The following is a 22,512-nucleotide window of genomic DNA, read 5'->3' on the forward strand; positions in this document are numbered from 1 at the left end:
CAAGCAGCTGCATTTTAGTGTAACACAAGCCTGAACGAAAACACCAGCTTATTATCCTTGCTGCCTGCCCACAGGATGCCTCACCTGCCCCTGATCTCCAAGGAAAGGCTTTCAGTCAGGCCACCGTGAATACGCATCTCCTCTGAAAACACGACTTCCCCAAGGAACAGGAGAAACAGACCCCTGCAGTAAATATGCAGCTAGAGAGGGGAGCACTGTCCTTTTAAGATCTTGTGAAGCAGTGATACAGACAGCGTTTATCTACCGACTGGTACGTCGGAGAGGCAGGGGGTATGGGAAGCTAGACAGAACTGATGATATGTGGGACCAAGAGCTCCAAGCTGGTACAAGACTCCAGGCACAGAAGACAACATACGTAAACACATGTAACGATACGATAAGAAAAGCTACTTAACTGAGTTACGGAACAAGTAAAATCTAAGATCAGTTTTACGTGCTCTTTTGCTAATCGTGCTTTAAAATATTTACTCCCAAATGGTGCTGCAGTTACCAGTGCTGCATGGAAGCAATGGAAAGCTTCCTAATTCCTGCCAGCAAAGCTCAGTGACCCTTTCAAGGTACTCTGCCAACTCAGTGCCTTTTTAACATTGTCTTATGCTGCAAGTGACAGTATTGCACTTGCAGTACAAATCTAATTTTAAAAGCATGCTTTCCATTCATTCATTGCTGCTTTGATTTATTTTATTAGTGAGCTTCTTTGTGTGGTGACAGAACTCATTACAACCTCCATAAAGACAATTACCAGTCCTTATCTATAAAACTGGAAGACGGGGGAGAGGGAAAGAGCGTGACATGCATTGGTAAAACACAGCTAACAAAAGCATTAGAAAGCTAGAGTTAAAGGTCAGGGGAATCACATTCAAGGGTCTGTCAAGGAATAACTGCAAGTGAAGCAAACCCAAAATAGCTGAGGGAAGGCTTCCACTCGGTTAGCGATATTTGGTTGTTTTTAAACAAGGGTACAGTTCACAGGCATGACACACCACTGCTAAAAATACAGTGCTGTCAAACAGCTGAAACACCGCTGTTCTGTGGGGCAGCACCTTGTGCCATCACGGTAACAGCGACTGTCACTCACTGTGTTCTTAGGCCAGGGGAGCCAGTTTCTTCTTCTTGATGTTTTACAGAAGGGTGAGATGGTGCCTCATCTCCCTGGCTGACACGACAGTAAACATTGGAGCCTGAACTTGATGCACTCAATTTCAATCAGCCATTTACTAGAATGCCATAAGAACAAGAATTAAAGCTGGTCAGGAAGGCAGTGCTTTATACAATGATCTAATCAGATCTCATTAGAAGGGAACAGGAAATTTCTCTTCCTCCTCAGGCACAATTTTACCAATCTAGACTTTGAGCTAGGAATCTAGCAGCTGACAGATCTGCTAGAATTAAGAGAAAATCTGGCTACAGTGAGGTCAATGGGCATACTGCAACAGATTCTTCTAAGGCCACAATCTCATCCTAATAATAAAACCATATACAAGGGAAGTAAAATAACAACATCGGTGATATTACTTCCATCTTGTCAGTGGCCTGGAGAGCTGTAACTCCATATTCATAAAGCAACTCAAGAGCCTTTGACTCAGCTAGTGTGCTATGAAAGCACAAGATAATATGCCACCTATTCTCTACATGGGAATGTTATGCTGATCCGATTCCCTTTCTGCTATTTCAGAAAACAATGTCACGTAAGACAGCCGAACCTCTCCTCTCAAACACACCATACAATACTGCAGTTGGTGTGTGAACACAAATTATCTGGGTATACAAGGTTTATTGTTTCCAGAGACTGCACCATGATGAGCCGATGCTTCCCAAGAGAGGGGAAAAAACACAAAGGCGAGAGTCAAGCCTTGAAAAAAAAGCTGCTTCTGCAAGCCACAACAGAAATAAAGACCATGCGATGGACTAATGGAGAGAAGCTGGCTGGTTGTCGGAGCACACACTGAAAGGTGGGAAGAAAAGAACAGAGTAGATAAGTCAAGGGGGTTCTCTGCATAACAAGGTAGGTGAGACAATGAAAGCAAGGGCAACCAATAATTCAGGAAAATCGTAATCCTCTGTAGTGTAAGCATCAGCTGCTGTTGCAGCTGGGACTTACTGCTCTATAAAAGATTAAGGTAGCTCAAAAGGCACCGGGATCTATGTGTTTGCACAACACCTTCTCTCACACAACATACACCAGCATGGCCCCTCCTTACCGTCTGGAGCATTTTTAGAGTAATGACAGCACTTTCGAATAATCACATTTCAGAGAGTGGAGGGCTCCACTTTCCTACTGCTGCTTGGTGGGAGGCTACTCTGGAACCTGAACCAAGCACATAGGATGAACAGAGGCCAAAAATTAAAGTCAATGGTCTGAAACTGATCTCTGCATCACCAGATAGGAAGGGAGAAAGAAGCCACCCTGTACTGCAGCTGAGCGCCTTAGAATTAAGCAGCATGTGCTGGCTTAAAAAAAAATCCCCCACAAAAAAAAGCAGCAGAATGCCCAGCCTGTTTCAGTGTGGGCAAATGTGAGCTGCTGGAAAGTGGTGTGACTATGTGCCTGGAATAAGCAGTGGAGGATCACAATCAGCACTAATTTCAGCGATACAACTAGAAATCCTGTCAGAAGTGATCCCTTGGCAGCTGCACCCTTACTACGCACCTGCCAGGAGGCCAGTGGCAAAATGTGAATCAGAAATGTGCTGCTGACATGGGGCAAAGGAGATGCGTGCATTAGATATGCAAACAGAAGCTACGGAGCACTTGGATTTGTTGGAAAGCATGCAACGTGTTTTATGCTATGGAGAAGCAATCCATGTTCATGCTTTGGGAAAAGGATCTGGAAAAATGCAATGATGTATGATCACCAGAATAAGTACAGTGGACGTTTCCAATTGCTGAAGCAACGAGTGAAGACCACGAGTATTACCCATCTCTTTTGCCTCCCCCTTAATTTTTCTTTTCAGCGAAACTGTCGATATGGCTTGTTTGCACCAAGCCCTTTGAATTTTATGAAGGCTTTGCAATCTCTAAATTACAAGACAAACATTTCTAAAACTGAAATGATCTATCACCTAGTGAGGGACATATGGGATTCTCATTCCTTGTTCTTGAAGTACAATGTACAATTAAAGGATTGAGAACCGCACCACTGAAGATCTGAGGTACAAAGTACCTCTATATTTATGCCTATACAAGTCAGAGACATCATGTTTTTCCTCTTCTGTTTCCCCATACCCAAAAAAATCAGAGACTATATATTTATGGAAGAAAGGTGTGAAGCAGTTTAGTGAAGGTTACGTAAGCCAAACAGAACAGAAGCCACAAAAATATTGGAAAAGAGGCAACATGATTGCAAATAAAAGTGAGCGTAGATAAGTGCTGTACAAAGTAGCGTTTGCAGAAAGGACCCGTTTAAATGCTTCATATATACCATCCGAATTAGGTACATTAATCTCAAAGAAAACGAAGTGGTTACCTAGGCAGCAGAATTTAGGTATTTGTTGAGTATGCAGGAGCATTCAGAAAATCAGAGCTATTAAGTTGTGTTTAGAAGAGGAAAGACACATTGTCACTTTGGGTAAAGTATTCAGTTTTGTTCACATCATTGCAGAAAGATACAAAAGACCAGGAAAAACTGTGAGAGAGAAGAGGTATGGAAGTGACTCCCCCCCCCCCCCCCAAGCCAAAAAAACCCAAAGCTCAATGAAATCCACCAAACAGAGAAACTAAAGCTGTAATAACTACAGAGTTAGGGGCAGCAGAAAGGAAAGGTAACAAGTGCCACACAGAAATAGCTGTGCATGCTTGTTCACCCTTTCTTCAAAAGACAAGAATGTACTCAAAGGTCAGCATCTGGTAATCCACTGAGATGGAGGAGAATGGGTCTTACACCACACAGATCTGCAGAGCAGTTCACCTGGAGCATTCTGCAAGCACGGTTCATGAAAAAATGAGGCTCATTTGAACAAGTGTAACGCCTGCAACTAAAATTCAAGACTGCAATCTTCCTGTTGCATCTGATGATGACCTGAAAGAAGACGACCCCTGACTTGTAGAAGTACTGGGTTATCAGCACTGAGCTATTCTGGATATACACAGGTCAAGAGAGGGAAGAATCACGTGTTTTCTGCTTGAATATGGAACAGATAGATTGACTCCTTCATTTCTAATCTAGAAATTTGTGTTTTAAGGGACTGAGAAGACCCAGAAAACTACAAACCAGCAGTTAGTGTTAGAAAGTTTGTTTCTAATTTAAAGTTCACCTAAAGTTTTTTTTTCCCCTCCAATATGCTATGTTTTCTAGTGATGTTTGGTGTACACATTTTATACAAGGAGCAAAGCTTCTATTAATAGGAGTTTGATCCATCCTCTGGCTAAATGTTTTCTGAGGTGCTAAACACTGATGGTTTCTCTGTTGGCTTGCCTTCAGCCTGGAAGTTTCTTCTCAGAAGGAAGCAGAGCCAGCTGATGACAGAAATATATGAGCTCAAAACAGAAAGGCAAGAAGCTCCTAAATAAACTTGTTTATTGCCAGTCTCTCAGCAACAGAGGCCTGGATTTTAAAATAAAGGCAAAAAAATGTAAAGCACAGTCCATACATGGCCAAAAAAGAATATAGTTAAGGAAAAAAAAAACAACAAGCAAACAAAAAAACTACTCCTGGTGGGGCTCGAGAAGGCCAGATCTGATGCAATGGATCAAAGATCAGCAGTACAAAAGAGTACCTCCACCCACAACTCCCAGGCACAGGAACGGATTCTTTGTTAAAGTCGGGCTGTAAGTTTGGCACACTTAGAATCTGAATTCCCATTAGATAATAAATAATGTGAAAGCAGGTACCACACACCTAAACCCAGGGCTTTAAATTATTTGGCAGTGCCCCTTTAACTACAAAATCTCAGTCTGCTTCTAAAGGTAAAAACGTAGCTCTAAGCTCGCCAGGAAATGTCATAGCTTCATAAATTCTATGAACAAACCTTCTTTTCTTGCAATTCCAGCAGAATTATTAAATCTATCAGCCACAGATGAATGTATCAATTTATCTTAATTTCTGAAAATACACTGAGCCTCTTTCAGTTAAAACTTCATTTTTCTGTTGCACGATGAAAGAAGAAAGGGGGTCTTTGCAGAGATTAATTAAAGCAAATTTATCCCTCCATAAATTGCTATCTCTGGACTGAAATAAAACACAGCGTGTTTCAGAGAGGATAAGCAAACAGATGAATGAAGTAGTCTTATTTCCTGCAGATCAAGCAGTATGACTGTCTGCTGTGGCATTAGAGACAAAGGGCTTGCCCAGCCACTGTCATCACTCTTGGAAACGAGCATTTTCAAAAAGGGCCAAGGAAAAGAGGCTGAATACTGCCACTGCCCTTCCAGCAGAGAATGACATTGTTACACAATTTCATTACATGCAACACAAAGGATAAATGGCTCTAATTGTAATGACATCTCCAAAGAGGGTGTCCCCGCCCCTCCCTTCCTGCTACCATTACAGAGGACAAGGGACCTCCAGTGTGTCTTTATTATTTAGGGTTTTTTGTGAGCAAACAATGGAAGAAAATACATTGTCTTGAAAACAACGTATTTTCTTCCATTGTTTGCTGTACAGTAGTACACGGTGTGTATGTACGGTAATACGGCCTGCTGAATATAGTTTGATATGCCTTTGAATTGTATAGAGGCTTTGAGATTTAGGAATCTGTTTTGTAAGAGATCAGCCATGACTTGTTTGCCAGGGCAGACACAAGGAATTTTAGCTGCTGAAGCTAAACTGTGCACTACATTAGCACTGCTGCCATCTTCTAGCCCTGTGCTGAGGTTAACTAGCTTAGTCAGTGGCATCCAGACACCTATAAGATTATACATTCACACTCTGAAAGAGAAACCACACGGCCCACTGTTTAACATAGAAATCTTTACTTAATTCCCTCCAGGCTATGGAAAGGATTCTCACCACTGAAGAGAAGACCAGCCACCTGTCTTCAGTGGTCTAGGACATTCCAGTGGGTTTCCTAGAATGGATTTCAGAGTGCCATATTCCAAGATAATACAGGTACCAGCGGTCTTTGTGGGTCACAGTGACTTGTTACTATTAGTACCATTTTTGGTCAGCTGGCTAACTCTTATTTTAAAGCCCTCAACTGAACAACTTGGTCAATCAGTAACAGAATTGTCCCCATGCCAGGCAAATAATGATCTGAAGTCACTGCCAGCAACAGTGGTGTTATTCCAACTGTTGAGGATTTCTTAATAGTCTCAGTTCCTTGCAGCCAGGAGTCAGATGGATTGACTGTAGACAGTAAGTTACACTCATCTCTGGGAACTCAAGCTCAGGACTAAGGTACTCAACTGGGCAAACCCTGAGCTGCCTGAATCCTTCTTCCCTCAAGAAGGAGAATATTTCATCATCTTGCCAGGGTGAGTACTGAGAAGCCTAACACTCAGAGAGCTCCACACAAGCTGACTTACCCTTGCTGGGAACAGCGCATCCATCTGACACTGTGACCACAGAACAGGGGCACCCCAGCTAATCACGCTCCAAAACTGACCCTCACAAATGGCTGCTCACAGCATCGCTGTTTCTTCTGTGTACTATCTTACTGCTCCCAGCTCTTTCACCTTCAGTCACACGCAAAAGCAAGGACAAGATAGATCATTCACGTTCTGTGCCTCAGAACAATTCTTACTTGTCAAAACAAAAGTAATTTCCAGAGAACGTAGCTCACCTTAAAGGATATTTCATACTGCTCTCCTCCCCATATCTCCAGACCTGCATCATACCCTCCCAGCTCCCAGAACCACTTTCTATCAACTGCAAACAGTCCTCCAGCCATTACAGGAGACCTTAAGGAAAAAACAGACTCCATATTACAAACACATTCAAAGATACAGATCTCTAGCTAGACATTTAAAAAACAAAGCAAGATTTGACAAATATTCTTTCCATCGCCCAGTGTTCCCGGTGCCTTTGCAACCCTGTTGGAGCATCAATCGGTTGTTTTTGCATTATCTACTAAATTCCCACTTGTAAATGAGGAGGGCCAGACTAGGCTCCCTTCAGAACCAGTCAATGCCTCTCCTCCAAACAGGCAAAAGAGTTCACCATTAAGTGACAGGCCATAACCTCTCCCAGAGGGACCCGTATGCTGCACATGTGGTGCTCCATCTCAGTAGTACGATCAAGTCATTGAGCTTGACCTCAAAAAGTGTTCTGTTGGGGTTTTTTTTAAACACTGCAGAAGTATAAAGGACAGCATAACTGTCTCAATGTTGGCAAGCACAGCAACAGCAGAACATAACTTGATCTCAGATTTACTTCTGCAATGCACTGCAATCATCAAAATTACTGTAATTATTCTGCTAGGTTTTCTTCTTCCCCCACCTGGGAATGACATATAAGCCGCCATTGGTTTGTTGTTTTTGGCAGAGCATTGGGGATACTAAGTTATGTTTGAAAGATCTCAGTAATAAATGACCACATTAAATGTTACACATTACAGTTTTAAATGAAATGTTAACTTCTGCGGGAATTAAGGTGGCAAAAAATAGCAATGAAAAGGAGAGCATTCACAGCTACTACACAATGCATTTCTTTTAAACCAACAAAGCAAACAGCTGCCAAAAAGCAAGTAGCTTAACACCAGCTTCTGACTTTTACTACACTGAGGTGGTAAGCCAACCCTGTAACAGGGTGTTATTTTGTTAGCCAGCTCTTAGCGCACTGCATTTCGGTAACTTACTCAAAGGGATCACTGGGATCAAGTTTCTGTAACTCAGGAGGAATAGGGATCCTCTTGTAATACATCTCCCAGTCAAATGCACCTCGCATTGCGTCTCCAGCCTGAGTCTCATATCCAAAGTGGTCATGATCAATAACATCAATCATAGGGCAAACGATAGTCTTGCGGTTTCGGGCAATGCGATCTGAAGATCGGAGAAACATGTTAGAAAACCTGCACCAGTTGGCTCCTTTGACCATGAAATTACAGAAAAGATTTGAAGTTGTCCAAGAACGACATAGCTTCCCATTCGTTCTCTTTTGGGGAGATGCTCCAACTTATATCAATTTATCTCGTTTTTCTGCAATAATTGAGATATTCAAACTAGAACTTGAGATTAAAAACACCAGACATGCCACAGTGACCCTCACCCAGAAGCAGAATAGAAAGACACAGCCACACTACCACAGATACCTAAACCACCAGGCTAAAAACAGACAATCTTGTACTTAGTGAACAGTCCTCATTTTAACGAGCAACCGGGATATGAACACTTTCTGCACTGATTCAAAGCCAGGGCAATAACCCATCGTACCACCTAGCTTTAATTACTATGCCAGAATCTGGCAGGAAGCAATTCAGACTAATGGCATAACTACTCTCAGCAGGCTTAAGAAATGCAAGTGTACCTCCTCCCCTCAACATTTTCTTTCAACCAAATAATACAAGACAGGATTAATTCCTGCATAAACATCTGGAACTTCTTAAATACTTTATTACTGAGACAGTCTCTTGTTGGAAGTTAACTTTCAGAACAGAGGCGACAAACGATGTTTCAGCTTCCAGTGCACGCTTAACAGAAATCCTTTCTATGCTTTAAAATTAAAGCATACTCTACGTGTTCTCATTTAAATGGCATTTGAGCTAATTCTGTCCTCCCTCCCCAGGGCTCATGAAGCTGCAAATGTTTTACACTGTTACCAGATACAAACTGTAGTGAAAGCAACAGTATAACCATCCAACAATCCTGCTGACATACCTGACTAGTTTTTCCTTAAATCTCCACTTGACTATTGTTGCCACAGTTTATTTGACAAAGTCACACCTCAGAGAGAGCTTTGACAGGTTACTTGCAATAGGGTTGTAAAGGATTTTGGTAGTGGCCAGAGGCACATAGGTACCAGAAACAGAAGGGACTGTCCTTTCAATTAGTCATCCTTGAAAAGAACTGACATTGTAAAACTGATACCTCCTTAAAGATGAAGCACTCACTGCCTTAGAAAGGACTGCACATGTTCTACAAATACATACCAGCAGCTGTCATTCACAAGAAGTATTTTCCACAGGCTTGCAGACTATGAACTTAAATTTTGTTATATAGGAGAAAAAAAACCCTAAAAGCTACTTAAAAACTGCACATAAAGATCTTTTCTGTATCATAAAGCCATTCCTCTCTGCAAGCTGCTGAATGACCATGCGATAAGTTTACTCTTCTAGCAAGCTGTAAATTATTTAAGATTTCATTTAATGAGGAAACAGAAGAATACGATCTCTGCTCTTTAATTAAACAAAGCATATGATAGGGTTATTGTACAGTGCAGGACTCTAGAACAGAATAAAATTCTTGTATTAAAGGCTACAAGTTGCCAACAATTCACCCAAGTCTTGTGGTTGGTTGGGTTTTTTGTTTGTTTGTTCTCCCTTTTAAGACATTTCATGTTCCTTTTGCCCACTTACAGCATGAGGGGAAAGCAGCACGTGGAAATAAACCAAATTCAACACCAACATCTGTTGCCAGCTCTTTAGCAGTTCAGTCTTCAGCCATGTACAGCACTACATGCTTACCTAGCAGAGGTGGCAGCCAGTTTACATTGGCCTCGCAATGGGAATCCAAGAAGGTGATGACGTCCCCTATCGCCACAGAGGCCCCCAACATTCGAGTTCTTATCAGCCCTTCTCTCTTTTTGGTTCGGAGGATTCTTACATTTGGGAACTGGGCCATATAATCTTCCAGGCGTTTCTTCAGGTGTTCTGTATGAAAATGAGAAATTTAAACACTGTAACAACTAATTTCTTAAAAATGCAGTTCCTTCTTTACCAGAAGATGTCTTTGGAAGTGTGTCCTGAACAGTTAATAAATGCAATAACAGGAAAAAGGAAATAAGAATAATTTCTTTTAAATTCATGTTTTAAACATAACTGTTTAACCAAGACTTCTGAAGATGTTCCAAAACCTTAGAAGCAATTAAAAAAAAAAAAAAAAAAAAAAAAAAAGGAACTAGGAGAAGATGGAGGAGTGCAGGATGAGAAAGAAAGCAGCAGAGAAAATGGAAAATGAATAAAAAGCCAGCTGGCAGACCTCTGGGAGAACTTTATCAGAGCAGGGACTCTTGGACACTTTTGTGGAAAACCGATGTAGCTTAGAAGAGACACAGGACAATTTACTTTCAGAAGTAAACTGCACTCAGTGTGTTTAAGTTGCGTTTTGTTTCTTCAACACACACAACATGACCATCCACTCATGCATAAATAAAAACCAGCAAAAAGCCTAGTCAGACATCCCTCCAAGCCGGCAAGGCAGGCATAGCTGCTGTATATATTTGGATGGCTATGTTAAATGCTTATCAGAGGAGATATTTCCATTTAAATATGGAAATATTTATGCTACTGAATATGGATTGGAGCCACATCTGAATTAGTACAGGCACTTGTAGTCACCACAATTAACAAGAATTCAAACAGGAGAGCTGCAGAAAAAGACTACTGAGTGATCAAAACAATGGACAGCTTGTTTAGATGTTGAAATAAAAAGCTTAGACTACATAAAGAGTGAGGGGCACACAGCTGTCTTTACATCAAAGAGTGAAGCACCAAAGAAAAACCTAAAAATAGGCCAAGAGCTGACGCTGGCTTAATCACTAATAGGTTGATATTTAGGCATCTGAAGTTTTGACTTACTTGACAGCAAACTCCATTCACAGTGTGCCAGGGACTGTTCATTAATGCACCATACTATCCACTGCCATCAGCAACTGATCAAGGAAACGAGCCTCGCTAGGCAAAAGCTAGTTTGTCAAATCTAAGCAATTAACTAATCTTAAAATCTCACGCAACAAAGCTTGAATAGAGGCAATCATTCAAATACAAATAACCTCACACGTTTATTTGCCTCAACTATAGGGAACAAATCCACTCCATTCTGTATAGCAGAGTCTTCCTCGGCTTCCAAAACAGGCATGAAAGGCAGGGGCTGAAAAGGCAGACAGTGTGAAAGTGCCCCAGAACAGGGCACCAGGGAAGCTGGGTATTGGAATAGCTCTCCACGAAGAGCAAAGGGGCAAATAAACTTAACTGAGTTATAAGCTCTCCCGCATGGTGCTGACCCAGCAATTGTGCTTCAGGGTTTTAGCTACTGGAGAAAAAAACGGGCAAAATCCCTATGACTAACACATGTTCTGTACCTTCTCTTTGAAGCAGCCATCACTTGCCTTCCTTCAAAGATCACCCAAATCAACTTTTTTGCTTCTGAGGCAAGCTCTTTGTCCTTTTCAAAGCTTTATTTAACATTCCCCAGGATTTTTTGCTCACAAATGCATTTTAGTGTTTTGCCTGACAAGTCTAATTGTCCCACAATATCTACGTAGGTTTCCCTGCTCAATAGAGCCCTTAGTACTTCTTGCTGTCTAGCATGCTTTTTCCTCATCTTTTTCAAGTCTCTTCTGAATAGATCCTCTCAAGCAACCAGAAATTTTGTCCACTCAATTACAGGTTTTTCAAATAAGGGCCTTCCATAGAGACTAGATATATTATTAGTGCAGCTGCCTTCCTCCTGAGGCAGTATGTAGACTTCAAAAGCCAAAAAAAGAAAAGCCACCACCACTGTTGAACACCACAGTTCATCCCTTGCCATTGTTAGTTTATCACAAAAGATTAGTTCATCAGAAAAGGGAACAAACAATCCTCACTTCAAACATAAATCAGCTAAGCCCAAGCCGGGCAGTACACCTAGTTGATCTACCCAAGGCAAGATAAACACCAGAGTGGCTGACGGTGCTCATTTTAATAAAGGAGGTAACTGTCACACAGAAGCTCTGGGTCCTCCAATTCCCCTAATAGTAGCCACAGATACTGTAGCACTTCCAAGATCAGGCGCCACAATATTTACATTATCTAAACCAGACCTACAAAGCACTGGAAAGTCTTAAAAATTCCAAAGCTCTAAAACAATGGAAAAAAATATATAGACTTTCTGCAACTCTTTATTTTGATAGAAACAGGAAAACAAGACTGTGAAAGATCCCAGAGGTTTGTCTTCTACCCATGTGCTGGTCATTTTACATTTTAGCATCATATACCTTTCTGAACTGTCCTGGTTTGTTGTGCAATTTCATCTCTGGTGACACCTGAAGGCAGCCTAACTGATTGCTCCAGGGGTACGAGTATGGTACAGCTGAGCAGGCTACCAAGAAACACTAGCATGTTTTTGGATCTGGTCTCATGCAAGAAGACACACACCAGCAAGTGAACAGAAAGTCACTGACTTGGCCATATTTGTAGTGGTGATGATGATGGCTGCTCTGCTGCAGACTAACGGAAGACAGGTTGATTTATATTTATTAATGAACAAACAGTTAAGAACTGAGAGATTTCCCCATTTTTATAGTGTAACAGGAGAAAAGAAGGCATAGGAGCCACAGAGTTTTCTCAGGCAAGCACTCTGCAAAGAGACAGCAGGAATTCTAATCCACTGACTTCCCATTCCATTCCCAAATACTGGGTTTGGTTATTTAGCATTTCTTTACTATGTTTCCACAGTAAAAAAATACCAAAGCATTTCACCCCTGCAGCAAATAGCCTGCCCTATGCCACATTAGTAAGAAATTTCTCACATGTTAGGAATGTTCTTATGTCTCTGATGGATGGAAGAAGCAAGGAAAAGCTACAGGTACTCCATCAGCACCCATGTATTCTCACTGATGCAGGGGACACACATACCAAGTGCTGTCCTTGTAGCTAGGAAGGATGATGCTCAGATAAGCTGCTCCTAATTGCTGCAGAAAAATCCATGCCTGATCATTGCATTTTATAAGGTTAAGACTTCTGTATCATGAACTGCAAGTGAGCAGACTTTATTTTATCTGCTTTCCCTTACTAAAGAGTCACAGACTTTCAAGCAACCTCACAAACAATGTACAAAACACACCAAAATGTACTTTTCAAAGACAGGTTTTTCTTATTTCCTTATCCCTGCGCTATTCCTGTCACCCAGCCTGGCCTCTATATGCCCAGATAGAAAATAGTTATTTCATTCTATTACAAATATTGTCACAATTAAGTCAATTTTTGCTTTTAAAAGAAAATCTCAAAAAAACAAACAAGTGGCATTAACTGCTACAAAATTTTATGAGGCTTTAAAAAATATATTATGGAATCTTGTCACACTGAGTAATTTTTATTACAAGGGCAATTTTCTTTAATGAAAGTTGTTAGGTGAACTGGACGGATTCCAATGGCTGCGCCTACGCTGGGCAAAGTAATACAGGCCAAACATATAAATGAGAGTAAGATTATCTGCAGATTAAAAACTAGGCTGGTAGCTTGCTAACAGACTTCGCAATAAACTTGATATACAGCGTATACATTAACAGTACCAGACAAGAACTACTGCCTTCTTTATTTTGAGCTGTAAATAAAACCGTGTGAAGATAGCGGAGAAGCTTCAACAGCAGGCCTGCTTAACATAAGCAGTCCCAAAGCTTTCCAAAATAAGACTTCTTTTTTTCTTCCTAGGTCAAATTCCTGTGGTGGTCTTACTGCACTACTTCTTCTAGCCTCACCATCCAAGCACAGCTGCCCTCAGATGCCATGAGTCTGATGACCACTTATAGCATGGCAAGGACTTTCCAAAAGAGGAATTTCTTATGTCCAGTTGAGTTTTCATTCCAACCACTGCGTGCCTGCCAAACAGGCATCTAAGAAATGTTACCACTTCAAAACTAAACATATGCAGAAGTCGGAGGAGGACAGAGGAGCCCAAGGAATTTTTTTTTTTTTACAGCTTAAAGAAGCAAATGCATGAGAAACAAGGCAACTTAGACATGGATCTACAGGACCAGAACAGCTTAAATAGCACTGCAGTCACAGGGTCCATGGGACTCAACTGTTCCAAGTCAAAGCAGAAGTTAACTCAATACATCCTCTCACAGCAAGCCACGCAGCCTGTCTTCACTCAGCAGTATCTGGATCCTCTCCGTCTCTTTCACATCTCATTGGCTCAGCCATGTTTTCACAGAGATTTTCACACATTTTGTGCAAAATCACCAGTAGGTTTGTAGCCTATTTCAAATTTATTTGTCCACGACCAAAGTCATTTTCCCACAGAAATCAGTGGAAGAGATCCAGCAATTCTCAAGTTTCTAACATCTTGCCTGCATGCTTTAAGTTCAACAGCTACTTTCAAGAGCTGCTCTGCGGTACAAAGGAACCCCATTCCCTTGAGCTCATGCAGCTCAGTTTTGCAGACAGCAGCAGGCCACTGTAGTCACAGCTCACAGATGAAGCCTGGCCTGTTTTGTGCCCTTTTCCCTCCCCCAAATCACACACCAAGACCTGAAGCACCTGCTTAGAGGTAATTGCATATGGGTTGGTTACCTTCCCCAGACACCCACAAAACCCATTGCTCTGTGCAACTAGCACATAGCCCCCTCACTAGGCAAATGTGCTAGGCTGCTTCCCAGTAGGCTGGTGGAGTTAGAAAAGTAGTTACATCAGGCCTGCTAGGTTCTTGAGAGTTTGTTTTGTTTTTAAGCAGGAGATGCTCCTTGAAAGACACGGAGCTGATAACTCAGGTCATTCTCTCCTGAGATGCAAAGACTAGTGTTGCTTTGAGGAAATCATTGGGCTCTTTTAGAGCAGACTCACAGTGGGGTGGCACTTCGGGACTCCCCAAAGCTCAGATGATTAAGAGGACCTCCACCTCTGACCACAGTGAATCTTGGGCAGGTGCAAATGGGAGGTGCTCAGCACACATTTGCTTTCTGTGCTTTGAAGGATTCAAGTTGAATGTTTTGAATAATGTGGCCATTGCTCAGGCTTTTGAGCTGTCAAGGTCATTAATTGATCCCAGGGTTGAAAAGACAGCAGATTTTTTTGGTCCCATCCTATGAAACCTTTATTTTCACAGATGTTTGAACTCAAAGGAGCTGCAAGCAAACCCTTTACTTTCACTCAGGCAAACTGTCCTCTGCAGAGGAGGATGGAGTAAGGATTTTAGGACTCAGTTTGTTTTGCAATAACATGGTTGGCATAACCTTTTTACATATGTCCCTGTAACATCTCTGCAGTATTTGGCAGGGAAGGGATTACCAACATTTGTCATAGAAAAAAAAATTAACTCATTTTAAGTACCAGTCAGGACTTGAAACTATGATACAGATTTACATCCAGAGAAAGAATGATGAGGGAAACATTTCCCCTGTCCTACTAGTGCAACATTTCATGGTTCACATGTTACTTTAGACCCTATCAGCTTTGGTTTCTGACCTTGACACTGTACGGCACATCTGCAACTCTAGTGCCCTTGCTCGTATGAGTACCATCAACCCAATTCAGAATAAGCAGCACTGCAGAAATCAGAAACACTCCCAGACACCTTTCAACGTTATTCAGATGCCACCGGCGAAACTGAAGTTTCTTCTGCCCTACAGTATCCTGCCTCCTGCTGAGGTGCTTTGCTTCAGTTTACACTCAGAAAGTTGAAGATACTATGAAGACTGGAGAGCCATTGCACTTGGGAATCCAGGGAACTTTCCCTCTCCTGCTGAAGGGCACATGGCACAGGAGGAAAGGACTGGAGGATCTGCAGAACTCCCTTTTAAGCAGACAGGGCTGGTTTCCCTTCCCTGCAGGTTATTTTGGCTACCTTCCAACCACCAAAACCTGAAGTGCAACTGTTCATCTGGCATTTGTTTACAGGTTATTCCAGCCTCCCGTCCCTACCCTCCCACATGCAGACATGCTTGTTTAAGATTACAAATGAATCCATTCATCTTTACTTAGATACTTGGCCCTAACGTGCTGTTTAACAATTTAAGAATGAATTATACTTCCTCCTGAATCCATCACAATGTGCAAGCCAGGCCTCCCTGAAATAGAAAGCTCTACATCATTGAAATTAACTTCTCTCCCTGTTTTGGTGCAGATGAGTAATCCTTTTAAATAGCAAAATGTGCTGTTATCCAAACAGGCAGCACTTACACTAGTTTTAATTTTCTCTCAATGTTTTCACACTCTGATCACTGAAGTTGGTTGGGAGGATAATAAACTGATTTAATAAATTGTACTATGAACACCAGTCCCAATAATAACAAACTGATTAAGCTGATCACAGCTTTCCAAGCCAAATCTTCTTACAAACAAAGAAGAAAAGGCCTGGGAAGGGAGAATATTAATATCTGTTGCTTCACTGATTACAGTTCTGTGGTAGACTCTTAAAGGGGAGGGGGCCCAGTTTCCACTGTCCATTCTGCATCCATGTTGGGTCTCAGCACATCTTTACAAACAAAAACTTGGGGGAGAAAAGGGGTTTCTGTGCATGGGACAATAGTTGCAAGTGCACTACCCCACTTGCTAATACAGCAGTCATCCCTGTTTAGATTGTAACAAAGATTAAGAGTTAGGTTTCTGGAAATCTTATTGACTTTGTTCTCTTTCTAAATGTTTTAAAACCAAGCTTCCTTTTTAGGTACAATAAAGTGCACAGAAGCAGAAGCGTGGGGCCTGAGAAATATGCCAGACTGCAAGTTGCTGGGGCAAAGACCACTTGTGCAATACTGTGCTGTGTGCTTTGATAAATTCAAGTGCATAAACTTCTGCTGTCTCACCTGTATCATCCATTGCTTCCTGAATTTGCAAAGGGAACTTTCTCATAGCTTCCTCCACCCTACAGCAGACATCCAAACCCTGCTCAGTTATGGCTTCAGGAGATACTAGTACTGAACACAGAGACAAAGGTGTAATCTTAAAATGAGAAAATTCACATTTACCAGCATTAGCATATAAATATATCCAGACCCTAGGGAAAGTTTAGTAGGCTGCATTTCCGAGCAGGGAAATACACAGGGAATAATCATCTTAGCTACAGCATAACCTCTTAATCTCTCAGGAAAGTTTCATTTGTAAAGGAAGTCTATTTCAACTGTTTCTTCCTGAGGGAATCCAGAAAAATCCATTTACTCATCCTTCCTTCATGCTGTAAGGTTTAAGCACCTTTTGTTCATTAGGAGCAGTGAAGCCAACCTGTGGTGTATGCCTCAGTTCTTAAGTCCTGCATACTGACTCCCTGGTCAACCTACAACATCAGTTTTTCCTCCTGTGCCATAACCCATCTTTCCCAGGGGAAATAGTCATTCTCATTAGTTTACTCTTCTCCCTTCCCATTTCATTAAATATGTATCAAGATTAAAGCACCCACTTAGGTTTTTTCCTTTTCTGTTGACTACATTTGATCTAAAGAGGTGATTTTATGACTCTCAGTCATTTCCTTGTTGATTGCTTTTAACATCAGAGAGGCTGCTTTGCTGACATACAAACTAGATAGCTGTAGTTTTTGGCCTGTGTAGCCTTTGTAGCTGCTGAAACAGGAGTGAACTCCTTGCAGCACACTTAATATTCAGCTCAAGTTTGATGTAGCCATGGTGACTAGCAGGAAGGGCATTACTGTCCCAAATAATGCCTTCAACCCTGGGAATCTGTGCCCTCATCTTAAGGCCAAATAAGTGTTTTTGATCATCCAGTTGTTTAACCAAGGGAATATCTGCACTCCTGCTCAATGCTAACACTCTTCTACTAAATTAATAAACACTGTATGGGCAGGTGAAAACACTGAAAAACATTAAGACAAGCCACCATACCAATAGCATCACCACTTCCAGCAGTCCGAGGCTAATATACGCATGACACACTGGTTCAGGATCCTGTGAATTTATACTCCACTTTCCGTACTAGAATTAAAAATTGTGAGAGACCAGATTAGTCTTTTATTGCCTTTCATCTACATCGACTGCTTTCTGAGCACTCGAGAGGCAAGCAGGGGTGCAAAAGCATTTCAGAAATTTGCTCACAGGACAGAACAAAGCCAATTGAACACAACTCCTCTGCAACCCGCAGGCTTCAGAACGGAGAGGGTGCACAGGGACCGAGTCAGAACAAGCTGCTGTGCTAGAGGGGTTACCTGCACCTACTTCTGGTGAGCATGTTAGTATACATTCACTGTTGATAGCGCTGTACTGGATATTATATCATGACATGAACCTAAAGCCTATGACCGACAGCAAGACAGAACTTGCCATCATTTGGAGAGAGGCAGGCAGATGAAGTGTTAAAGACATTTCATGCTGAAACATTTTGGAACATATCAAAGCTCCGAGATTAAAGCCTTAAAAGTCACTGAGTTTTGCTGGGGAAAAAAGGGAAAAAAAAAAAAAAAAAAAAAACAACCAACCCCAAACCAATCCAGTCCTCAGAGATTCAGCTTTGCCTTTATCAGCAGTATTCACGTACAAAGAACTTCTTGGCCTGAAAGTATTTCCTCTGTGCAAACCAACAAAAAAGGAAAGACTCCAGAAACAGCACAAGAATTAACAAAAAATTCTACTCCGGACTTTTGTCTTGTTAGAGAACATACCATTAGGTCCAAGATGTAACCCACTTGAAAGGTGCTTTGATTTGGTAGGAATGCATCCCTTTGGAGTCCAAAGGCTTTGATCTCATGTGTCTAAGTGAGGAAGAACAACTATGAAGCCTAAAATTAATAGCACATACCTACAACATTTTTGCTTTGGGGTTGCAGCCGAATGGAATATTGGAAAACTAACTGATAATCCTTCATTCCTACAATAATGCTCATACGTTAAGAATCACGAATGACAAAGCAAAAACATGTTTGTCTTGTAGTCTGTATGTCAGAGAACAGAAAATGAAGTATTTGGCAAATGAAAAAGTTACCAATACAGCTGCGGGAAAAATACAGACACATTTGACTTGTAGTAACAAACTCTGGCATATCAGAAGTACATTTTACAAACTCACGCTTTACTCTTCTTCTAGACCTCTTCACCATCAGTTCCCAATGCTCTTGTTTACTTTATTGACAAGAAATGCAACTATCACAATAAGTCAGTGACATCTGCCAGAAAGGTCAATAAATCTATTAAATCCTGAAGCACAAATCCAGGACTGTTCACAGCTGTACTGATACCAAAACTAAACCATCCCATTGACAATATTGTTCAACTGACACATTCATTTTAGCTGGATGACAGAGGGGAGAGGGTAGTACTGATAGCTGAAGGTAGCCTGCTTTTAAATCTTGAGCCTTGGCTTCCACCGTTCAGCATAGTAAACTACTGTGTTCTACTGGAGACGTCAATGCATACTTAGCTTGTGGGTAATAGGCAACAGTGGTCCTCATGACATGTATGAATAGATGCTATAGTGAGAGAACGAGTGTGGCATTTCTTTACGAAGAAAATATGACTGCAATTAAAACTATAGAGAAAAGGAATGTGGTTTAGATTATCCACTTTTATTTTTAAATTGCAGCGGCATTACCTTCCAATTTTCTCAAAGTGAAGAAGTTTCCACCTTTATCAAAGTCCCTCTGTAGGAACACAGGTGCTTTGTCAATACCACCCAAAATGCACGCTTAAATAGCAGAAACTATGATTATCAATAATAGACATCATATATGAGTACTGGCAGAGGGTGTTTGAATCACATTTCTAATTAACTTCTGTGGAGAAGCAGCTGTAAAGCATTAAAATGCTGATTTGCACTGCAGCTGGCAGATATCTAGATTTTTGACTCTAGCAGATGAGGACAGATACTTCAAGGTGAGGAGAATAAAATTAAAGCTGTTTTCCTGCAAAATTCCACTAATAGAAGCTACATACATGGGGTTTCTTAGTAGTAAGCAATGCAGTTAGATTTATTTAATGAGCTGTAATGGAAACTCTGCTCCTCAATTTTTTATTTTTTTAAACTTAAGTTTGCCAGACATCCTTCCCTACACAATAATTAGCTGAGAAAGAGGTCATAGTAAACTGGACCTTTTAAAGCCACCTCATCTTTCTAGAAGAATCCTTCAGCTGTAGCAACTGATCTTAAAGTAATAAATACAAGATGATGAAAAGTAAACTGGTTAGTGAATTTAGGCTGTCACAAAAAAAGTTGAAGTAAACAACTACAATGGGCCCTCAGGTCCCTTAAACACTAGAGAATATATTTTTAATACTCTCTAGCCTTTGCCTAATGAACAATGCAGGTTTTAGGTATCCCTTTATGAAGGGTATACACAAGTACATAAGTGGTGTTTAAAGACACATTAAAAATGAATACTCAAAAAAGGAAAACAAAATCAAATCCCATCCATATTTCACTATGGATGCAAAGCAATGTCTGTCACTAACAGTTGTCTAAAGTATCCCACACTCACAAGACAGTGCCAGAAATGGAAAATAACAAATTACTCTCCTTTCATAAACCAAAATTGGACATCCGCCTAAGGTTTTATTTTATTGCTCTACTCCATTTGATGCTCACTACTGCACAGAGTATTGGTGAGTTCACAAATTCACTCCTATACCAGTATAAACACGCAGCTGTGCTACCTGTAAGTCACACCGGAGTCTGGGCAACAAACATCACATCTAGACTGTGGGTCACAATCACTTAAATGACTTTAAAGTCTATTTCACTTTGTAATATTTGTGCCACTACCAGAATCAGTGATATTCACCAAAGCCGAGTCACTTTCTACATGGAAAAATGACATTGGTATTGGCTTCCATCATTTTAATAGTGAAATCCTTAGAATTTGACCATAGCCTGAGAACTGCTCGCTGTAACTTTATGCACCTGGTAGTTTTAAACCACTAGACAAAACGACCAGGCCCACAAACTGAGCATTATCAAGAGCCCAAGATTTAATGAGATACAAATGTCAAAATGAGTATGTTTCACAACAGAGAATTTCATTCTAATGAAAATAAAGAGTATATTTGTTTTCTCAGAGTTCCAAGTCTCTCCACCCAAAAGAACAAACCTTATCCCACTTACCCAAGGGGAGATCTTGCTGCCAGTTACTTCAAAGAGTCTAAACAGACCTGAGATGGTCTGCAATGAATTCTAACAGCAAGGAAAAAGCCTCTTTATTCTGTGACTTAATTTACAAAAATAATCTTTTTATCAGTTGAGACAATAGTTACTACAACTTCTACAAGAGACCTTGAAAGCAACATTTAAGAAAAGGTTGCAGAAAAGCATAGTTGCCTAAGAAAAGCTTGGCTTTTTTTTTAAATACATTAAAGTAAAAAGCTTTAAAAGAATCAGATTCAAAAATTCAGTACGAAAGACTGTCACCACTTTGTCCTAAGCACCATCACTCCATACTCAGACATGTACTAACCAGATGCACTTTAGCGCATTTAAGAGAAAAAAATGACTTTTACAATGCATGTGCCTAAAGATGAAAAGATAATCTCTTTAGCTACATAAATCCTTTACTGTTCCATTTAAAGATCAAAAAGAATTCAAGTATTAAACCCTTTTATATTTCACATACTAAGAACATGATTTCTTTCAATTAAGGTCTGGCAGGTATGATTAATGGAACAGAGTTGTATTTGCTACATACCTGATGCTGCACCAAATGACAGATTAATCACCCCTTGCCTTCTCCCGTCAGTACACTACTTAGTGACTTCTGCCCTTCAGACCAAATTATGCTGCATGTGGTTCAGCCAAGTAGCCTTACCCACATTAGTTTTTCCATTCAGATTATCCCATATGGCTACCTCCAGAATTACTTGTACTGCAATATAAAGGGAGATTTAAAAAGTCACGGGGATTTATCCTTAAAGGGGAAAAGGAGGATTTGGCTGTGGCTCCCTCTGATGCTCGGTGAACGGATGGGCTCCAACACTCCCCTGCCAGTAAACATTCAAGCAAGCTACAGGACGGTGTGGGGACAGCACAACAGTGCAAAGGAAGTTGACTGGCCCTACGTGAGGGGAGAGGGCAAACGAAGGGGAAAATGTTGGTCATAACCAAGGGCTGAGATGGCACTGCTTGGGGAAAACACTCCTTGGGACTGATTTATTAAAAGGCCTAAAAGCCTCTTGCTGCCTTTCAAAGATGAGCAGTGGCCACATGCCAGAGTCTGGGTTCATAATGCCTTGCTGTCTTCCAAACGCCAAAGAGCAGCTCTAATTCTTATTGCACAAAGTCCTGCTGGAAACACACAACTAAGAAAAAAGTGAGTAAAAAGAGTAAGAAAAATTTAAAAATGGCTGAACAAATAAATATTTTCAGGACTCCTAAATAGATATAATTTTCATGAATTAAAATAAGGCTCAAGTAAACAGGGTAGCCTTGGAAGAAAGATGAAGCTGAAATCTGGAACCTCCCTAACGACCCCCAAGGGAAAATGAGATCCCATACACCTTGCTTATAACAAAATTTTCTCCTCAAAATCAACTATAGCCAAGCATGCATGTCTCTTGGATAATCACACCCTAAAATATACCATGTTTAATCTAAAAGCCAGAAGGTTGACTTTGCAGATGTCATTGTCATATTGGGTTAAATATATGCAAGTACTTCAGCTGAAACTGTTACTGCCTCCCAGTCACAGGTGCAGATTTTGACTGGTTACTGTAAGAAGGATGTTAAGTCTTTGCGTATTGCCACTGTACAGACATAAAATGCTGTAAGGCAGACA

The 22,512-nt window shown here is 40.9% G+C and overlaps 1 protein-coding gene across 1 annotated transcript in view; it reads right to left on the reverse strand.

Annotated features, from left to right (window-relative positions):
• Positions 1 to 22,512, reverse strand: part of GALNT10 (polypeptide N-acetylgalactosaminyltransferase 10) — a 91,093-nt gene that overhangs the window by 14,037 nt on the left and 54,544 nt on the right. Inside the window, exons 5-7 of the mRNA XM_029998053.2 lie at positions 9,579 to 9,764; positions 7,755 to 7,938; positions 6,741 to 6,858 (exon numbers count right to left, since the gene is read on the reverse strand). Of these exons, the coding sequence (XP_029853913.1) occupies positions 6,741 to 6,858; positions 7,755 to 7,938; positions 9,579 to 9,764 (488 nt within the window). The remainder of the gene's footprint in view (positions 1 to 6,740; positions 6,859 to 7,754; positions 7,939 to 9,578; positions 9,765 to 22,512) is intronic.

This window comes from Aquila chrysaetos, chromosome 22, assembly GCF_900496995.4.
Source record: "Aquila chrysaetos chrysaetos chromosome 22, bAquChr1.4, whole genome shotgun sequence".
Lineage (NCBI taxonomy): Eukaryota > Metazoa > Chordata > Aves > Accipitriformes > Accipitridae > Aquila > Aquila chrysaetos.